This window comes from Nelumbo lutea, chromosome 2 (genome assembly GCF_056320005.1).
Source record: "Nelumbo lutea isolate HS-2025 chromosome 2, American lotus-T2T, whole genome shotgun sequence".
NCBI lineage: Eukaryota > Viridiplantae > Streptophyta > Magnoliopsida > Proteales > Nelumbonaceae > Nelumbo > Nelumbo lutea.
The window spans coordinates 12,070,010-12,092,643 of NC_142685.1; the positions used below are offsets into that span (position 1 = coordinate 12,070,010).

At 37.6% G+C, this 22,634-nt stretch overlaps 1 protein-coding gene across 3 annotated transcripts in view; it reads right to left on the reverse strand.

Annotated features, from left to right (window-relative positions):
* LOC148868596 (Tetratricopeptide repeat (TPR)-like superfamily protein) overlaps positions 1-22,634 on the reverse strand; it is a 62,493-nt gene that overhangs the window by 39,033 nt on the left and 826 nt on the right. The window contains exons 2-4 of one of the 3 annotated variants that reach the window (XM_088971791.1): positions 16,147-16,303; positions 15,905-16,023; positions 2,123-2,197 (exon numbers count right to left, since the gene is read on the reverse strand). In XM_088971791.1, coding sequence (XP_088827917.1) covers positions 2,123-2,197; positions 15,905-16,023; positions 16,147-16,303 — 351 coding nt within the window. Of the gene's footprint in view, positions 1-2,122; positions 2,198-15,904; positions 16,024-16,146; positions 16,423-22,634 lie in introns of all 3 variants that reach the window. The other 2 variants (XM_088971793.1, XM_088971792.1) reach the window with 2 other exon arrangements.

Sequence of the window (22,634 nt, forward strand, 5' to 3'; positions counted from 1 at the left end):
TGAATCTCCCACCACTTCTAGCTTTTGAAAGCCCAATTGCTTGGCCAATCTGAGCCCCTGGAGGAGAGTGAACACTTCAGCTCTAAGCGAGTCCCCCAAACCTATTGGACCAGAATACATAGCCGGGATTTTGAGAAGCCAAGCGACGTACTTGATACCAATGTATATAACTAATGAGGAATTTTCTATATGTTCTTATATTATTAGATGTGGATTACTTGCGTGTGTATTCCTTTTTTATCCCCTTTTTGATAAATATATTAAATATTATTAGCTGGATAAGGGTAATCTACAACAATAGCAACTTAGTTAGGAGCTCAAAAGGAGCCTCTATGTTCCCCTCCCCCTCCCTCCCTTTAATTCATGAAAAAGAACCTTCTTGAACTAACATCCATTCATGGAGGAGAAAAAGTTACCAGTGTTCAAAATAAATCCTCTATATGGGCAACTATTATGTTGAAAAAAATAAGTATTTAAAAGCTATTATCAATGGGGAAAATCTCCAAATTCAAAACTGGCTATTAGGCTTGTAGACTGAGAAATTGTGCAGATGACCAATCCAATGGTTTAGCTATCTGGCAGACAGTATGGAATTGGCCATGAGATTCCTCCCCATAGCAAACAAAGGTGAGGTCATGTATTAGGAAAGCTAACTACTACATTCAATTAGGAGCACTTTCACAAATCAACACAACTCAACACATTAAGAAAGTTCTCATGAATACATACATTTATACATGCTGAAAAAGATAAAGGATGGCTTTCTTTCATTGCAAAAGATTATAAAAGTTAGCACCAATATATAAATAAATACATATAAAAGATTATAAAAGTTGCATTGCAAGTGATTTTCAATTCATTTTGTTAATTAAATACAATATTAAAGTCATTTTGATCCATTTTATTAATAATATATAATAGTTAATCATTTTAGATTTAACTTCTTTATACTATTCAATATCCAATTGCAAACCAAATTCTAGCTATATATATATATATATATATATAAATATAAATAAATACATATAAAAGATTATAAAAGTTGCATTGCAAGTGATTTTCAATTCATTTTGTTAATTAAATACAATATTAAAGTCATTTTGATCCATTTTATTAATAATATATAATAGTTAATCATTTTAGATTTAACTTCTTTATACTATTCAATATCCAATTGCAAACCAAATTCTAGCTATTAATATATATATACACACACACACACACACGATAGATAAGATCCAATTCAATTTCGAATATCAACAAATCAATTTTGGGTTTTCCTATCATCCATTTGCAGCCCTACCCCAAATAATAAAATCTTCTTCATGTTTCAGTAATACCTCACACAACAGAATGCAAAATGTGCTGTGGCCATATCAAATTAAATCACCCACAGTGTGGTGCACCCAAATCATTTTTGGGCATGTCAACAGGATGCAGTTCAGTTGCATGGTTTGGGCAACATATTCAAAGTATCCTGTCACCTAGGTGTGCCTTTTAAACCACTGGGACAATGCAACAGAAATGCATCCTGTTGAATGATCTTTTATACGTTATTTTGCATTAAGAATAGGTGTGGAACATTCTTTGTCTACAATAATATCTGTTTGGAGTTGAAGATTTCAGAAAACAGCAATCAAAGCATTCAAAAAATTAGAAAAAAAAAGGGGGCAGTCTTACCCCTGCACATACAGAGAGGCTGTTTCCAGGATTCGAACCCTGGTCACCCAGGTCACAATGGAGCAACCCAACCATTGCATCAAGGCCCACCCTCATTCAAAAAATTAGAAAAAGAAAACACGTAACTGCTCAATGTCTCACCAGTTTTTGTCACATTTGAAGATGTCATTATCCTTATTGAACTTTTTTATCAAGTCAAAAAAATTATTAAGCCAAAGAAGAATACTCTTGCCAGTAAATGGTTTTTCTGATATAAACAATCCTCTTCACGTGGCAAATTCTGTGGCCACAAAGGAAAATAAATTCCTTTTGAATCCAAATACAACATTCTAAATAATTTAACTATTGAGCAGAAAGCAATAAACAGCCTATGGTATGATCAGCAGGTTAATAATAATAATTTGCAGAAAAGGAAAAACATGATGAATAAGAGAAGGAAAACCTGTAACTGGATGCTACAAACAGCCCAGAGCAGAAACCTTTCTTCACCAACAAGTTTGTACATTTTGATGGCTGTCTGCAATAATAACAACAGTAAACATGACAGCATTATACATATGTGCACCATTTTTCCTCTTTCTGGCCACTAAGAGAAGAAAAACATTTTTTTGAAAAGTAAAATAAAATTTTCTTTAAAAAGAAAAGAAGAATGCAAATGAAAGGTGATAAGATATCACCCAATAGAGAAAATAACTGCTGACATAGAACCTCCACCAACTACAAGTCTCAATTAAAAAGGAGGGATAACACCTCTAGGATCATAACAGACAGCTTCACTAGTGAAGCAACTGTGACACGAGCACAAACAAGCCTAGCAGAGCCAGGGCCCTAATCCTCCCCATCAAACAACTTCTCTTGACTGTTGTCATCTCCCACATCTGTTTTCCTTTTTCTTCAAAGTTCAACTCATCAAAGGCTTTCCTAGCAAATTCCACGCCACCCCAGAAGAATATACCCAGGCTTTTGCCAATCTCTACATCTTTTTTAGCCGCTTCCTCAATGGATATACTTCTGGTTTTCTCCACCTTCCTCTTGATGTTTTTATCAAACTCTTTCTGTAGATTCAGAATTGTTCTCTAATGCTTCTTCCTGCTGTAAAGTCCCCAAATGGTTACCCTAGTTAGAATCAATCCAGGAACCCTTGCCAACATCATCTTCAATTGCCAACCTTGTAAGACTACTGCCCCTACTCTTATATATCATACCTTCTTGCAGTTCTTTGTAGGACCAGTCCCAACCTAGCCACATTTTAGTCAAGAAAAAGTTTTGGTGACGTGAACAGTATGAGAATATCTTACTCCAGGTACTCCTTGGCATTTTTTGGAGTTCACTGATTCAGCCACGTCTGAAACATTCTTAGCCCCCCTCCTACCCAAATCTACACCTATCTTTCCAATCACCACCTCCTCGAAGTGATGATGATCATCTACTACGCTTTCGATTTGGGGCAAGACACAATGGTTCTCACCAACAATTCCACTTTCATCAACGCCAATAACATGATCACCTCCTAAATCAGCATCAACAGGGTCTCTTAAATCCACCTCCCTCTCCTTCAAACCATTCTCATCTTCTTTATGAATCTCATTTGCACCACTCAAACCTTCCTCACTGTAGGGTTAGAATCCGAAGGCGACTTACCATTGAGCACCTTTTGATTCACAACTTCAACACCCTTCATAGGAGCGCCCCTGTTCTGAACGCAGCAAGCAAGAACTTCCACGCTATTCTTAAGACTTTGATCTATATCACAATTAGCAGGAACCTTCCCAAAATTCTTGGTAGTTTTTTCCTTTAATTGCCTCTGAGAATCTCTCGTTCCCCTCTTATCTCTTTCCCTTTTCAAGCCTTATCCCAAATGGATCTGCTCGATCCCTTCCCACTAATAGTCGTTGAATGTTTTAAGTTCACTACATGCTTTCTATCGACCCCTAGCCTAAGAGGGACCACATTCTTCCTTCTGCTTTTTGTTAGAGACTTTGGAGGGAGGGCCCTAGAACCATTCCCATTCCCATCATAGGACACCACTTCTATACACAACGAAGGAAACTTTTCATCTCCCTCGTAAGACCCCATTCCTTTTTCCTCTTGGCATGCAAGGTGCCCCGCATCCCCTATCCTTGTTGTGTCATCAATAGTCATTAATTCACACAGGTGGTATGCCCCAACCTTTTCTTTAGCTGACCTCGGGTGGGCCCCACACCTTCCTTTTTCAAACCCCTACTCTCCCCTTTTACCTTCCCAAAGTCTCAAGAGTTCAGTAAGCCCATAATATCAACCCCACTATTAACATTTACTCTACTGATTTTTTAATTCCCAAACTGCCCCCATATTCAACCTCCTGCATTTCCTCTACAGCCAGCCCGTTTGACTTCCTGTTCGAACAAGCCAATGACTGAAAACCATTATCCTCCTTCCCAGAAAGCAAGAACCAACCACCAAGATAAGTTCCTTCTACCACCACTCTTAGATCAAAAAATTCATTGCCAAATTGAAGTAGAGAGGCCACTAGGACAAGATGAACTTCCTTCACCTCAATTAATATCTGCACACAAACTAAGTTCTTCCACTCAGTGGTTCTTGAATCTCTGAACCTAAACTTCCCACATGCATCCCAAACATCTCTAAATGTTTGAAAGCACCAGGCATACAGAGGAATGCCAAAAACGTTTATCCAGACGAAGCTCGATGACCCCATGTTTCTCAACGCTTCAACTAGAGGATTCCATCTCCCTAGCCTTAAATCTAGAAGCCTTATTTGATCTTGTTCACAATCTAGGATGTCGAGAGCTTCCTTCTCACTTCTAAGGGAAAAAAGAAAGAACCCTGCACTAAGTCTCCTCACCTGAAAGGACCTACTTGGTTTCCATTTACCATTACCCAAGACCACACTTCTTCCACGTCTGGTTCAGAACTTACAAAACATCCAACCAAGCATTTGTTTAACAGCTTAAGCCTACCGAAAGTTCCTCCAATTGAGCTAACAACAACCTCTTTCATGGCCTAGACCTTGCCAAGAGACCAATATTTAACAGATTAGTGGGAATGCTCCATGTCCAACCAAGCAGTTGTCCTCAATGGACACTCAAGAAGATGAACTTGATATTGTACAATTTTGCAGTAAAAAGGAAGTGAGGAATGCACCTTCCTCAATGGACACTCAAGAGAGGAAAAACTTGTGGAAATGCACAAGAGTGGCAGTGCTTTGCAGTATTCAGGAAGCGAGGAATGCAAGAACGTTCATGTCAAGGAACAATAGAGTGATATTCTTAAAGAGTTGATAACAGTGACGGTAGCATACTTGTCCTAATAAAAGAACTCCAAGAGATTTCAATGAACTCAATCTTATGAGGATGCGCTGGGTATTAAATTCTGCTCCAGAAATGCACACTTTTCATTGATAAATAAGACTGATAAAAGAAGTTTTGTACAAAAAGGCAAGCCAAAGTTTACCAGACACTGAATTGGCAATCCAGGACTCTCAGGTTTTGGAGAGACTTTAGAGGACATATAAGGTAAATGTTGACCTACTGAGGAATTCTATACATATTCCGCTATACTATGAAGTCTGAAATAATTGGAGATAGAGACTTATCTTAGGGCAGAAAGGTTTTATTGATTGCAAGTTCTGAAACTATTGCTCTCTCTTGGGTTTTGATGGATATTTGTTTGGCATGTAAAATTTAAAAAGGTACCTATTTGAAAACCTCATAATTAAGGGTGCAACTTGGGGAGACTTGGGTTGAGAGTTTGTTAAAATTTGGTTAAACACAGCCCCAATGCTGTGTAAATTCTTCAAATTGCATGCCTGACTTGCATCCCTACTTATAATACAGTTACGAGGTAAGCTTTGAGAGAGTGCAGAATTTTCAGAATAGAAAGTGATGCAAGAACCAATGAGTCAAATCCAGAACTATCTATTTTTTATGTGTTTAATATGATAATAGGGAATATTGCTGTAAATATTCAGTATCTGTTTTTGGTCTTTGATCATTAGTAGTTTTCTTTTTTGCATTAGGAGTTAGTTTTCCTAATTGCTATAATTTGTTTTCCTAACCGGATTAAGAATTACTTTAGTAAATTGGAATTATATCAGTAAGTGTCATAGTCATAAAGCAGGATTTGTCTTACCTTTGTCCTAATAAGTCTCAATCCTAGTCTGTCAACTAGGACTTGTCCTTTTCCAAGTTAGTTTGTGAATGGTATTTCTTAGGGCTGGGTCATCCTCACTTCCTTGCCTATAAATATATGTAAGGCCTAAGTGTTTTTTTTTTCTTTTGATAAATGTAAGGCCCTAAGTGTTGTCCATTAAACATTAATGTTTGCTCTAATTATGAAGTTGGAAAGACTTCAGATTTGGTGACTGTTTTTTATCAATAACAATAAAATTTTACTAAAGAAATGTGAAGAATCTCAATGTAAGAAATCACTTTTAGAGATAAAAAGTCTTATTTCTACCCTTTACGTTTCCTTTTATCTTTCTTACAATTTTTCCCAAGACAAATGTTCCCTTTCCACTTTGCCAAAGAATCCACCAAGCTGTTAGCCGCTCTTGAAATCCATACAACCTTCACTTCCATGTATCTAGTTAGCTACCTGAACCTTATTTTCTTCATTCCTGTAGCACCACAGACCAGCCTCTCCCTTCTGCAGCCACCCAGCTACCAACTTTGAGTCTCCTTCAATGATCAGATTTTCACATTCATCTCTTACGCCCTCTGCACCCCACACCAATCAGACCTGAAAGCAAGGCAACAATAACACCTTCCTCATTTCAAAAGGCTCCCCCGACACCTGACTTCCCTGGGTTACCCTACCACTTCCATCAAAATTGAGTTTCAAGAGCCCCCTATCAAGTGGCGTCCAACTTCTAAAGGCTAGTTTTTTCAGAGGATGTGCTTGCCGCTTCTCTCCACTTTCTGATGATGTCATCTGTTGAGAAGGAATTTTTTTGCCAGTGTTCATTCCTTTTTTTTGAAAGGTAATCCAAATTTACTGACAGTATTGATTCCTTCAAGATGGTATTAGGTGTCAATTTCTAATAGTGCCTCTAGGTGTTCTCCTAGAGATGATATTTAGACATACTGAAGAGTCAAACATTTAAAAATGTTGGTGAATTGCTTGTGTTTTAAATCAGAATACTGAAGAGAAAAAATCTCTAATCTGTCTCTGATGCAAATATGAAAGCAAGGAAAACCTACGGAAGAATAAATCAAGAGTTATTAAACCAGCGGAAATTTCACAATTTCTGGGATATTAGATTTAGTCATTTTTTATACTTATTAAAATTTATTTTCTGATTTTCTGGTTTCTTAGAAATAGAGACCACCGGCACCTAATTTTGTGAAACTAACTTTTGACGAAGTTTTTTGGGAAATGAAGGGCAGACTGGTTTAGGGGGTGTATTTCGAGGTACAGAAGGTGAGGTACTAGCACTTTATTTGGGTCCTGTAGAGCAAGAGGATCCACTGACAGCGGAATTAATGGCTCTGCTTCAAGGGCTGAAACCTGCAAAACAGTTTGGTTTTCAAAGGTTAGAAGTGGAAGGGGACTCTCAGGTGGTGATTTCCTTGACAAAAATTTCAAAGCCAAATCCCTTGGGTTTACAGGCAAAGGATTAAGGAAATTGAAATGATAACAAGGGAACTGAGTGTTACTTTCAAGTGAGTGAGAAGAACTGCAAAACAGTTTGGTTTTCAAAGGTTAGAAGTGGAAAGAGACTCTCAGGTGGTGATTTCCTTGACAAAAATTTCAAAGCCAAATCCCTTGGGTTTACAGGCAAAGGATTAGGGAAATTGAAATGATAACAAGGGAACTGAGTGTTACTTTCAAGTGGGTGAGAAGAACTGCTAATGGCATGGCAGATACTTTAGCTAAACAGGGGGCAAACACGCAGCACTTATTTTGGACTAAATTGTAAGGCTGATTTTTGGGGATTGCAACTCTAGTTGTATTTGTTTACTCCTATGGGTGTGGGTAAACTACCCACAAATTTGTAAGCTCAATTTCAACATAATGCTTAATAAAACATACCTTTGATGATCAAAAAAAAAATAGTAGTTTGTGGGTTACAATCAGTCGTTTGTTATGACCAGAATTGGATAGTTTCATAAATTCTTCTAGAAAGTTTATAAACATTTGTTAAGACCAGAAGTCTATTAAGCTTGCATCCATAAATTTGGTATCCATCATTTCAGTGGTCTTGGATTAGGATTAGAATTTAGAATTATCATTAAAGTTGGGACTATTTTGACAAGACAGCAGATTTGTCTACATGCCTATAGAGGCAAATTGTAGAGAACACTGAACACACAAATATATCAATTCTGTTCAAATTGTATTGCTTTTAGAAGTTACAAATTTCTATTCCCCTCAACGCAGATTGCTGCTGTGTGATTGATCTACTGTTTTTCATCTACTGCTTTTGTCCTCTACTAGTTCTATTGGCAAATCCCTAAAGCCATTAGTCACTCTACATGGAGAAAAAATGGGGTGTCCAAATCTGCTCATTTGGCTAGATTTTGATGACATTAGGAAGATAATTCAATGATTCATGCAACAAATCCAAGATCATACAATCTGGACATGAATTAAGCAAGATACGACAATTTATTGGCAGTTGATGAATATATGAAGGGATTATTCTTTAGATTGTTTTGGATTTTGAGTTAAAGTTCTAGTAGTTTTAGGATTTATTTTGGTATGTAATTGCTGCAGAGATTGTTTCCCTCTTAGAACTTTGTGTAAAAATTGTAATCAGTCAGAAATTGATATTTAGGTTCTTTAAAAGTTCTATTCACTTTTGAAGCTAATCAACTAATGATTGGAGAATGATTAGGAGTCATTAGATTAGCGAAATAAGTTTATAAGGTTGCATCATTGCTACAAAGGAGGACCATAATTAAAATATTGCCTTTGGTTTAGTTTTCTTTAGTGTTGATGTCAAACTTTCTTTTTTTAGAGTGTAAGGAAAAGTTTTTTTTTTATCAATAACACCAGCTTCATTAAATTAAAAGAAAAGAGGGAATATGGATGCAAGAGGGAAGATAAAATATCTTAGCTCCCCAAAAACAGAAAACAAAAGGAGTGCAAAGAGAAAATATTAAAAACTAGCCCAAAAACAGACTCCCCAAAAACAGAAAACAAAGGGAGTGTAAGGAAAAGTATTTCATTAAGATCAAAAAGCCAAAATACAATGAAGCCTCTGTACAATGAGAAGCTGAACAGAGAGAAACAGAAGGAAACAGATTTACCAATATAGCCACCCTTCAGAAAAAAAAAAAAAAGGCTATTAATTCCTTACAAAAAACAATTGTGGACTGCTTAAGGAAAGGGGAAGGAGTCTCTTGGCACCTAAGGAATGGCCTTAGCAGATTCAAAAGGCTCTCCAGGGATAATGCTGATTCAAATTAATTGGGTCAGAAGATCAGCCAACAGTTTTGCAGATAGTTTGTCTAAACAAGGGGTACAAAGACAGTCTATGTTTTGGGCCTATATGTAATATTTGGGGGTTTGGAAATCTGGTGTCCTCTTTGTTTCCTTCACAACTTATGGTTGTACTGCTTCATTTAATTTTAATGAAATCAATTTTCTAAGTTATTGATCAAAAATAAATAAATTCCATACAAAAAAAAATCTGAATCAAAAAAGGAAGAAATATGTCTATTTTTGAATAATGGATGGATTGTCAACCAAGAATGCACCATCCCCAAAATCCTGTTGAGAACTTCTTTTGAGGATTGTCTTCCTTTGAATAATCTACTATTTCTTTAACACCATACTGCCCAGAAAACTGCTGCAGGGAGGATGCTCCAAGTTATCTTTCCAGCCCTAGATAAACCTCCAAGTGCCCATGCCCCTATAAATCCCTTCACATCGGCCGAGAAGCACATTTAACCCCAAACAATCTCGGCAGACTCATCCAAATCCAATAAGAAAAATTACAGTGAATCAATAAATGGCCAGAAGGCTCCACATAGAGTACAAGCCATATCCTCCACCTCTAGACCTCTTCTAACTAAATTTTCCTTTGTTAAGATCTTAGCCAGCACTTCCGACCAGACAAAGAAAGCCAGTTTAGAAGGAACAGATCTAATCCAAATCCTGTCACTTGCAAAAGAAGAAGGTCCCTCTCCCTTGTCAAGCTGTTAAAAAAAGGATTTCACTGAAAAAGTGCCCAGTTTCTCTCAGAGTCATTTCCTTTTATCCTCCCCTACTCCAGTTGTCTTCAAGTCATACAGAATTTGGAGCAAGCTGACCAAAGAAGCCACCTCCCAATCATTTAAATTTCTCCTGAATTGGGGGTTCCAGATACACTGTCCATTCTACCTCTCCAAGCAACCAGCCACTGTTGCATCCTTGTTAACAGAAATCTCAAACAGATAAGGGAAGAGAGTCACTGAAGAGCCATTTCCACACCAGAAGTCCTTCCAAAAAAGTACGCTGAGGCCATTTCCGACTTCATATTTTATTCCCTTCAAAAACTAAGGGTGAACTCTCTTAATTTTCTTCCACAGAGAGCATCCATAGGATGATCTAACTTCTTCAGTCTCCCACTCCCTGCTGCTTGAACCATATTTAGACACTATTAACCTTCTCCACAGACTATCTGGTTGCTCATTGAATCTCCATAACCACTTCCCTAGCAAGGCTGTGCTGATATTTTTCACTGATCCGATCCCTAGACCCCCATTCTCCTTGGAACTGCAGATCTTTTCCCTAGCATGTCAAACTCTCTTGATGGTACAAATTCTTCCAAAAACATATTAAAGTTCTGGTTCCTAATGTTTCCTCTAAATGTTAATTTCTAGGTTATTTTATATTATCTAATCTTATTTTGCAGACTCATCCTGCAACGATTTTGTATCAAAGCTAGGTTCTACATCAAAAAAAAGACAATAATTACATATTTGACCACAAGGCCTATGCCCACAGGAGGAGATTAATCCACTATGAGAAAATTGAAAAATACAATCAGCACAGCCAATCTTTCCCTACTCCCTCAAACCCTAAATTATCTCATAGTTCAAATTAAATTGGTCCAAAAGACCATAAATTTCTAGTAGTCATGACTTATGTCAAAGGTTTTATGGGTGCTTGACATCTGAGGATTTAAGCATGGCAGGCCAGGAGTCATGGCTGCAATGTTCTGGACAGTATGAAGCGAAAGAAATAGCAGAATATTTGAGGGGAATCAGTGTTCAGAAGAAGAGGTTCTCAAAAAGTTTTTGGGCATGGTCTATTCTTGGTCGGCAAGCAACTATTCATTTAGAAGTAGATACTCAAATACTTTTTTTATTGGAATTTTCTTTTTGTAAAGCTATAGAATGATCTTCCTGATGTATTTGGGAACTTGTAAAGGGTCAGATACAGTTATATCCTTGTACAGAATCTCATTGTACAGGGGAGATCTTTGTATTTTTTGTGGAATTTTCAAATGAAATACTTTACCTTAAGGTTTCAAAAAAACTACCACAATTACAAAATTATAGATAGGCCCTTTAAACTCCCAAAACTACATAATAATCCTTTTTTTTTAGAAAAAGGTTAAGAAGAATGACAGTGAGGTTGCAGAGAATGCTCAAAAAGGTCATTCACAGATATTAGTATCTGGATGCTCCTTCCTTACTTTCTGATGGCCCTTGGTCACTCTGACCCCTCATAAGAGAGGAAAGATCATAAACATCCGCGTTGAACAACTTGTTAAGATGGGTTCCCAGGTCCACAAATACTATGGCCGATGCATCAGCAGGAGATGATGTGGAAAGAGCACATATTCTGGAGCATGAACAGCCCACATGAGATCCTCTGTCTCTTCTTGTATATGATTGTATTATTTGGTCATGTCACCATGCTCCACTCATCTGTCTTTCTAATTGAATGTAGGGTGTCTACCCCTTTCCTTTTTACTTATAAAGCAATAATATATGGTTCTCAGATACATGGAGGACAAGGCATCAGATAATGGACTTTACACTAAAAATTGAAGTATCTGACACAATATAATACCTTTTTTTATTGGAAACAGTAACTTCATTAATACAACTTAAGAATAACTTTCCAGAGTTAAGTACAGCTGTCAACCCCTAAACAGGTGTTGAGCCCCCAGTAATCTTTCTTACAAAACTGCCCAGAGCATTCTCTCCCTCACAGTCCCTTCTTTAGCCAACGTGTCAGCTAAACCATTAGCTGATCTCCTTGTCCATTTGAAGCATGCACCGATCTCCCTTGTTGTGTTGAGGATTTCCCTTATGTGTTGCCTATAAATCCAAGCTCCCAACTTACCAGATTGCAGCCACTCAATCAACAATTTAGAGTCTCCTTCTATCTCAATTTGGTGTAACCCCAATTGTTTGGCATATCTTACACCTTGAAACAAGGCCATCACCTCCGCTCTCAATGAGTCCCCCACTCATATTGGTCCGGAAAACATAGCCACAATTCTTCCATTTTCATCTCCGAATACTCCTCCTATACCTGAAGGGCCCAAGTTATCTCTGGAACTCCCGTCGAAGTTCAATTTCACTCTTTGTTGTGTTGGTGGAGACCACAATTCCTGCACAGTAGGTTTTATGGAAGTTGTAGATGCCACCACTTCCCAATTACTGTAAATGTCTTCAGCTGAGAACACTTTAAACAAATCCAAAGTTTTCAACCATTGAATAGTCATAATGATTATCTTTTCTACAATTGCCTCCTTGAATTTCTCCACTCCTTTAAAGATTCTATTGTTCATTTCTTCCCAAACTGACCATAAGATAGCTGCTCTTGTGGGTCTCCACATTAATCTTGCACACCTCTTCAATTGCCTGAAAAAGCTTGGGTCAAAAAGGCTAGCCACATCTAGGGGAGATGTCCACCTACAACCAAAGATAGAAGAGAACCAGGCCCAAATAAAGCGCAAAATGCCCAAGAAATTAATAGGTGTGTGATCATCTCACTAGAGCCCAAGCAGAAGCTACAAATATGGGGTGATGGGCATACATTTGGCCTTTTTCTTTGCAACATATCTGGAGTATTATTTTTTGGAAAACCACCTCCCAACAAAAACCCTGAATTTTTGGGGGTACAAGTTGACACCAAATCTCCTTTGAAGGAAAGCTCCTTGAAGAGTTTGATGATTGAATGAGGACATCAAAGAAGGAGGAACAAGTGAACACGCCAGATGGGAAAGGTTTCCAAATTCTACTATCCAAACAAGATTGATCTAGGTAGGTTGACCCTAGAAGGTTAATTAATTCATCCACCATTGCCATTTCCGACTCCCTTAGACCTCTCCTCAAACCCAAGTCCCAAGAAGTATCAATAAAAACTAAGAGATCACTTTTCTTTTATTTTTTGATAGTGAATATAGAAGGGAACCTTTCACTAAGGGGAATGTCTCCAACCCAAACATCTTCCCAAAACAACACTTTATTTCCTGCACAAGCATCAATTTTGACGTAAGGAAGGAATGAAGGTAAAATACCATGAATAGCTTTTCAAGGAGAGCATCGAGAAGCCCGAGGGTCAATTCCTGCATCCCAACCATTGTCTGCCAATCCATGAATGCCAAAGTCTGTCTTGTTCCAACAGCAATCTCCATAACCATTTCTCCAATAATGTTATGTTTCTTAGCCTAAGATTTCCTATTCCTAGGCCCCCTTCATCTCTACTTCTAGAAACCACCTCCCACTTCCCTAGGTGGTCTTTTTTGGTGTCTCCTTGTTTCCAAAGGAAGTTCCTCATAATCTTCTCTAGCTGGTTTGCCACTTTCACCGGTATCCTAAAGGTAGACAAGAAGTACACTAATAAGTTAGCCAAAGTTGACTTTATTAGGGTTATCCTACCTCCCAAAGAAATGTAGTTTCTCTTCCAATTCACAAGTCTCTTTGTAAATCTCTCAATCACTGGATACCAAAAACTACCTATATTAGGATTTCCTCCCAATGGTAGTCCCAAATATTGTAATGGCCAATCCTGTCCCAAATATTGTAATGGCCAATCCCCTACTTCACACCCCAATAGTCAAGCTAGACGAATCACCTCTTCACTCCCTAAATTTACTCCTGCCACACAACTCTTGCCCCGATTAATCTTAAGGTTGGAGATCTTTTCAAATTTCTGGATTATCCTTTTTAGGTTCATAAGTTCTTTTGTTTTCCCTTCACAAAACAAAAGAATATCATCTGCAAATTGTAGGTGTGTAACCACCACTTCATCCCTTCCAACTCTCCAGCCTCTAACCATATTGTTGGCATCTGCCCTTATGATCAATTCACTCAACACATCAGTTACCAGAGTAAAAAGGAAGGGAGATAGAGTATCTCCTTGTCTAAGGCCCCTTTAGGCAGGAAAAAAATCTCTTGCTACTCCATTTACCAGAATTGAAAAATGACATGAACAAATGCAACCCTTCACCCATTTACACCATCTCTCTCCGAAACCCTTACGCTTAAGAATTTCCAACAGAAACTCCCAATCCACCATGTCATAAGCTTTTTCTAAGTCCAACTTGCAAACCAGTCCCTTTTGCTTTTTCCTTCTTCTAAACTCTACCCATTCATTGGCAATGAGAATTTGACCCATTATTTGTCTCCCAAACACAAAAGCCCCTTGATTTGGAGAAATCATCGAGGGAAGAACATATTTTATTTTTAGGGCTAAAACCTTGGAAATGATTTTGTACATGCTTCCTATCAGACTTTTGGGCCTAAAATTGCATATCAAAGCTGCATTTGCACCTGAGTTAAATTTGCCCCTCTCATAGAACTCATCAAAAACCTCCATCAAGTCACCCCCAATTATTTCCCAACAATCTTGATAGAAAGCCATTGTAAAACCATCAGGTCCTGGGGCTTTAGATCTCTTCATTGTGAAGACTACATTTTTCACTTCCTGAACCTCAAATTTCCTTTCCAAGGAATCCAACAACTCTCTATTTTCAACCCTCTAGTCCAAGCCCTCTAAGTTTTCTCTTGACCTCCTTGGGCCCTCATAGAGTGTTTTGAAGTGATTCACAAAGGCTTGGGCTATGTCCTCATCTCTTGTCAATACTTGCCCATTCCATTCCAATTTCAACACTGAGTTTTTCCTCTTTCTCCCATTTGCCAACGTATGGAAAAAAGCTGGCATTGTCATCCCCTTCCCTGAGCCATTGACATCTAGACTTTTGTCTCCAAGTAACCTCCTCTTTTCTTAGAATGTCTTCTAGATCCTTTTTCAACCCCATCTCTCTTTCCTCTCTTCTGAACTCAAACTTCTCTCAGCTTCCTCACCATCTAGCTCCTCTATTCTACTAAGAATTTCCTGTTTTCTTTCCTCAATCTTTCCAAAACTCTCTTTATTCCACATCTAAATTCTTACTTTCAGCAATTGCAATTTCTTATAGAATCTATAACCCTTCCATCCGAAATCCACTTGATCTTCCTCCCACCACTCTTTACCTTTGGCAAGAATTCAGGGTGCAGGAGCCACATATTCTGAAATCTAAAAGCACAGGGGCCACCCCCAACCTCTCTTGGGTCTAAGTCATTAGGCAGTGGTCTAAAACAGGTCTTGGCAGTGCTGTAACTACTAATCCCCACCAAGCCACTTCCCAATCAATTGTGAATAGGAACCTGTCTAACTTAAGTGGGAGCTGCTTGAATAATTTGCCCTCTGAATAGGTAAGTCCCGCAACTCAAAGGTCTCTATGAAGAGGTTAAACTTCCTCATACTCGTTGTAACCCGGTGATTTGGGTTGTTTGATTCACTCAAAAACCTTACAGGTAAAGTACCATAGGTGTTTGGGAGGATATTTTAATACATTACCTTTTCACAGGTATCCAAGTATCATAGGTGTCAGTATCTCTCAAATGGCATTACTTTAGCAAAAAAAAAAAAACATATCCCTCCAGACAATTGTTATTAAGTTTTATCATGACTTATTATTCTTTCATCAGTAAATTTATATTTTCTCTTCTCTTCTTTTGTATGAACTACCACTAGGACTTCAAAGGCTCCTCTCTAAAAATTAAATTGCTTAACTAAGTAAAACCTACATGTCAAGTTAACCAACACTGTTTTTCTGATCTTTTGAACATTCTTTTAAGTCACTCGCCAGATCATTCCCAAAGAAATTGCTTTTGATTCTGAAATGCACTTACCATCCTGACAATGTTTCCCAGCAAAATATAATTCAGTAAAAGTTAAGAGGTCAACATTATATAATATGAATAATAATAGTTTTTGGATAGCAACCAACCTGTTGTTGCTTAACAAATGAATATTCACGAACGTAACAATTAAAGAGACCCATCATCAGCTCCAGGTTGTTAGGAAATTTGGAACAAGCATACTCATAACAACTAGTAGCCAGATCCACTAGTAAATGCAGCAGAACCAAAAATGAATACATAAATAAATAATAAAATAAGTGGAAAAGAGAACATAAGTATAAATGCAAACTAATATTTTGAACATTGAAGCAGAATAGTGAATACTAACAGCGGTCTAGACGTTGGAAAACAATCTGTAGGGTGCTAAGGGTAAGATCATCAATATGAACAACATCTTCAGAATATAATTGCTCTTTGGCATTTAAGCAGATAGACAGTGCCTCATCAGGTTTTCCCATCCTCTCCAAAATAAGAGACTTGAGTGCCTATGAGAGATGATGAAAGCATCAGCTGTCAAGATTGCCTCTTGAAGGACCAACACAGCACATGAGCATTATATTCTCATTCTTCAAAAGTACAGCTACAAAAAAAAATTGCCCAGTATCTGCAAATTACATGCCAATAACATAAATGCACATTTGCATGAAGAAATATGAGCAAAAACAAGCCTAATTCTCCAATCCTGTTAGTGGGACGTTTCCTCTTTTTTTATTGGTTCTCCAATCATGTTAGCTTAACAACTTCTTTCTTGAAAAGACAGTTGTAGAACCAAGCCTTTGGGGAAAACAGCCTAGAGCTGTTGTATCTGTCTCATGTCCCCCCCCCAACAGAATGAGAGTTTTAACACGACATTTGTCAATAAAACCATATTCCACTGTTGCTCATCAAGAAAAGAAGAAAAGGTGGCAAAAGTTAATATTAAAGATTATAAGATAGTGCAGCCAAAAAATATATTATATATGTACATCATACATACCCAGTTAACCATATTAAATGCACTGCTTCTACTAATAACACAAACAAAAGGAAGTAAAAAGGACTTATCCATTTGTCTTAAAGACAACAGGCAGCAGGCAGAAAGAAACAGAACATGAACTCATCCTTCAAGAAACAAAATATGCAAAGCTCAATAAAAAGGACCTGAGGCACATCTTAGGGCTAAACCTTCTAAAGTTCAGACACCAAGGTAGGGCTCATGCCTTGCACCAGTCCACCCTACACCAAGACTGTAACTTAGAATTAAATGTTCCATCAAAGGATTAAGGTGTAATGAATTTTTTTTCCTTTTATTGTCCATCATTTCGTTTATTATATTTAGTATATCAAGGCTTGTATAAAAATCCTTTTTGACGCTTCTATTTAAATACATTTCTATAAAGTTGAAAGGTTTTGAGCAGCTGGCCCACAATATAGTTTTTTCATCACTCACAGGAACCATCCATTATCATCAAAATCTGCAAGTGCATTGTTATCACTTCCTATGATTTCTCTTAATGCAACTTTCCCGATGGAATTGTTACATGTATTTCCCTGGGTTCACACTTGCCTGAAGAAGAACATGTATAAATATATTGATAACTAAAAATACAGATCTCTCGTTACTTTTTCCAAAATTGTAATTCTTTAATAGCATTCTGACTCAAAAACGAGGTGTGAGTCTTATATTTCATGCACTTATAGTCTTATACTCTTTCAAATGAGAAAACTCATCACACATGACAAGTTTTTCTAACACAAAATGGATATAAGATATCATGTGTCCTGAAATGCTAACAAACAGGAAAAAATGGACCGCTTTTACCAACATTTGCCCTTCATTGTATAGGAGAAGAAACAGGAGGCCCAACTCTATTGTCTGTTCTAAACAGTACATAATAATTTTTCTAATGGAAAAAATAGGTGGAATCGCAACTCTAGGAGGGCTGGGCTGAGCATGGTGGGGGTCTGCCTGAAGGGAAGATGGCTTCCTTCGGAAATAGAGAGAGCTTGGGCAGAAGGGAATGGGTAAGCTTAGGGTTTCTAGAGGGCAAGGTGATACTTCATGTCCCTTTCCCTCAGTGAAATCCTGTATTTATAGATTTTTTTTTTTTTGGCATGGAAAGGCCATCATACTTTTTCTTTTCTTTTTTTCTTTTTTTTGCTTCATGGGGCTAGACAACAGGGGGTCGCCCATCCCCCATCCCCTTACACCCCCCAACCCTGGTGGCAGCGGGATTTGATCCCAGGTCTCTGCTACAACGAGTCAGAGATCCTACCAACTGAGCCACCATCTTTTGGTATTTATAGATATCTTTGCATGGAGATTATGGAGATCTCTGATCTCCTATACACAGAAGGCTTCCTTTTTGTATTGTGCCAGAGAATGAAACCAAAAGGTTCGAAATTCTGCCGATTCACTGCAGCACAGGTTGGTCAGGATGTCGCCATGTGTCCTCTTAGGGCTTTGGTACTTGGGTATCCCCTTTCCCAACATGTGTCCTCAAGGATGTAAGCTATCTTATCCTTTGCTTGTCCCTTTTTTAGGTAATAAATAAAAAATAAAAATTTTATTAATGAAAGAAAAAAAAAGTACATCGAATGATCCATAATGGTAATGAGATATCACCAAACGATCAAAACTTTCCATAACAAAGAATAAAGCAATACAACTCAGAAAAAAAATCAGTGAATTAACTTCTAATCTCAAGCTCTAATAAGGACCAAAAACCACTTCCAAGATCTTCTTTGGAGACTCCCTCAACTCCTGGTAAGATAAAATCCACCGCATGATTCTTTTACTGCAAAGCAAAACTATTTAATCTTTTCTTTTTTTCTTTTTCTTCAAAATCCTTATATTTCACTCTTTCTAAACTTCCCTACATATGGTAAAAAGAAACAAAGCTCCAAGCAATCTTCCCCTTGATACTTCCTCACATTGAAGGCCACCTAGCAAAAACCTCTCCCAAAGTTCTGGTGATCGGAGAAGCCAGATTTGAAAAGACCAAAGAAATATCCCCAGATGTATTTCATGAAACAACGATTTATACACAAGTGTTCAGAAACTTCCCATAAATAACATCTTCCTGCCCACTGCACTCCCCTCTGATTTCTCCACTTGAAGGCCACCTAGCAAAAAATCCACCCCAGAGTTCTGGTGATCCAAAAAGCCAGAATTGAAAAGACCAAAGAAATACCCCCAGATGTATTTCATGAAACAACAAGTCAACAATCTATACACAAGTGCAATACAATCTCTTCAGAACATAAATAACATCCTCCTTGCCACTGTACTCCTCTCTGATTTCTCCACTTGATTTCTTGCAATAGCGTTAGAAAACGATTGAACAAAGAGAAAGCCATTTTTAGCTTCCTTCCACAATCTTAAGTCCCTTCTTCCAATTTGAACTTAAATTAGCTGCAACTTTGACAACAAGCTCACACATTCCTCCATCTCCCAATGGGGCAAAGGTCATATAATCAAAACTATCCGCAATAGGTATGTTCTTCCTACTTAAGCTGTACCTCCCTGGGCAAAAAGATCACACAATTACCAATTCCCACCAAATCATCCTCCCAAAATTTTATCAAAGAAACATCACCCACCTTTTTTTGGAAAACCATCACCCAGCTCATCGATAAACAAATTCAAGAAAGCTAATTGAAAATCCATAATTCCTTTCCATTCACAAACCCCATAAGCTGATTTCATCTCCTTTGTGCCTCACCCGAAAACCACTACATCATCTCCATGGAGCATCCCTCTCAATACTTTTATATTTTTGTAACCAGCAGGAGCTTCCTTAGTCGGTGATATGTAATTTTCCTCCAATTCTTGAAACATTCTCCTTGTAAAAGATTCACCACCCAAGACCAACAGACCAAGCGCTTTGCCTATATCCAGCTTGGAACATTCTCCTTTGCTTGTCCCCTATGGCATTCGCGTGTTTCTTCCGTATGTGACAAGGCTATTAGCCAAATGCATATCTCGTCTAATAGGGTTGGGTGGTTGAATGGGATGCCACGGTGCCTTTATCGCCTCACCGATTTGCAGATCGCGGCCTCTGGAGGTGACATTTGGTATTTGCTCCATCACATAATGTGCAATGAGCCTTTTCTAATTGCTCATTCATAAACCAACATTACAAAGAATTCATAGAGATCGGATACATATCATACAAACACAGGGACAGGGCTTCCATTCAAAACCAAATCAAACTACAGTACACTTCTACATTAATCTCCAGTCCTAGAGACCCCAAACTAGCATCTTCCTGTTGACCCCTTCCTGGCTAGAGCAGCAGCACTCTCATTTTCCAATCGTGGAACCATTTGAATGAGTAGTTCAGGGAGGATGATAAATGTCTTACTTCTATAGTCCAAAGTCCAAATGCTGAAATCTGAGAGGCAATGGATCTACCTATCTAAAGGACAACCAGCGGCACATGACAGTCACCTTCAACAATCAAGCCAACAAGGCCATAGAGTATGCTTGTGTAAGGCCTTGGACAATTGCAAGGAGGACCCCTGCAAATTTCTACAAAGTTGCCAATGAGAGATGATTTTTTTTTGTTGGGGAGAGGGGGGAGGGAGAGGGAGGAGATCAATATTACCTTAATATTGGTCCCCAATTATAGAACCAATCTAGGACCCATTTAGCGCGTCTTTCCGTGTAGTCTTTCAGTTGTTTACAAGTCGGGAAGACCGATTTTCAGTCTATTTCCATTTGGCACACGGAAGATCTAGCCACCAAAAGGCGGAATGCCGAAAAGACGCAAGAAGCCCATTTTGGGCTGATTTCGGGAAGCTCCAAATGAAGCTTCTCGCGCAGAGAGACGCACGTCTGCCAAATGTGCTTCGGGCTGCTCAGATCTTCATGCAAAAGCTCAATGCACCTTTTGCATGTCAGAGCTACCAAAAGATCTTCCCAAAAAGACACGCCAAATGGGCCCCTAGCTTGTTCTAAAATATAGACTCATGTGACCTTTCCTCCAAATCAATAGGAAATATCATAAATTCCATGTTTGCCATTTCTTTTCTTAATCCATAATCCATTGTCTAATTAGAGCAATACCAATCTTAGCCAACAAAGAAAAAGAACAATTACCAATACAAAACATTCTCTTTCACAGTTTTGTTAATTGCTACTACTTAAGTTACCTAAAAGGAAAGAATTCAAGATGCCACAATCATTATCTCCATCAGTGGAAAATTTACTTCTGATAAAAGAATATAGTTAATAAAAGAAAAGAAAACAGAAAAAAAAAAAACATCATCTTGCCTCTCTCTATGAAAAAAAATCAATGAAAAAAGTATTTAAATATTCAATTTATTTTTCTCTAAAAAAGAAATTATCAAGGCAGAGAGACAAAAAGAAATAAAGAAGCTCCATCTTTCTCTAACCAACACTATATCAATTAATTCATTAAAGGTTTGCTGAGATGGACCAGGTTCATCTCATATAATCTTTGTCAAACTCCGTTAGTCAATTTATATTAGCTATTATTTAATACAGAGTATTTGTTAAGGTCCTCCAGGCCCAACTTGGCAATTTTTTTAGCCAAATGAGAGGTTAGCATTTAGTAAATATGAACTGTTATGGGAGCTCCAGGCCCACTATTAGAGTTCCAAAACTAGAAAGCATGTAATTTTGCATTTTTTTGCTCTCTCAGTTAATGTAGTTTATGTGTTGTTCCCTGCTATATTTAGCACTTAGCAGGTGTTGGGTCTTCTTTTTTTATCAATCAGGGGCTTAGACTTCTTATTAATAAAATCTCCGTGATCACATTAGTATCAAAGAAGTTATCTAAAAAAACACTTTCCAATATTGGTCCAAGCTGTCTGGGATCTTGGGAGCAGTAGACTGGATATGGTCCTAATCTTAGGCATTTTTTGCACAAAATGACTGCTCTCAGACTCAAACCTACATTCTCATGCTTGCTTAGCCCGAGATTTTACCATCACACCGAGTAATGCACCCTGTATTAGTGATCATAGAATAATTTATTTTTTGATATGCTTGTTTATAACCATATTATTTAATAGGTTTAATACCGATGACGTTGTTATTCAGAATCATTGTTCTTCGCTAGGTTCTTATTACATATTTGAACTGTTTCATTTATTATTCTGTGATTCTGATTTTTCTCTGTTTATTTAAGACCATATAAGTAGGTGTTATATTGATGACATAATAATTGTTTTTGATAATTAATTGATGAAAATAAAATTGTTCTTTGATAGCTTTCTGTCACATATTTAAATTGTTTCATTTTTCTACTAATTGTAATATGGGTTCAAAGTGATGAATAAAAGCACTCAATCATTGCATGCATTAATGCATTAAGGCTGCATCTGCCGTCTTTTCCGTTCATTAATTTGATGAATTTTGTGATTCCAAGAATCACTTTTAAGTTTGAATTTATGAAAACCGTTGGAACTAATTCCTTTTTCTGAGCTCCGAGAAAACATTATATTTTTTTAACAGAGAAAAAACATTCTAATTATTGATTCTTTGAAGCTAAAAAAATTATATTCAGAAGAGAAATATTTTTGGCTGAAACCCAGTTCTTCAAATAGTAATTCTTTGAAGAATTTTAACCACACATAGTCTAAACGGAATGATGAACATGTTTTAGGGGGAAAATAAGCATTTTCCCTTATTTTAGTTATCCACTGGCCCTCTCAAGAGAAAACTTCCAACACTGCCTACATTTCTAGGAGCAAAGGTCTCACGTCAGAAAAATGCAAACAATTTCTTATACTGGTAATAGCATTAACAGCCTATACAATAAACATAAACAAACCATCCGGCTCTTCCTAATAAACGACATTGGAATC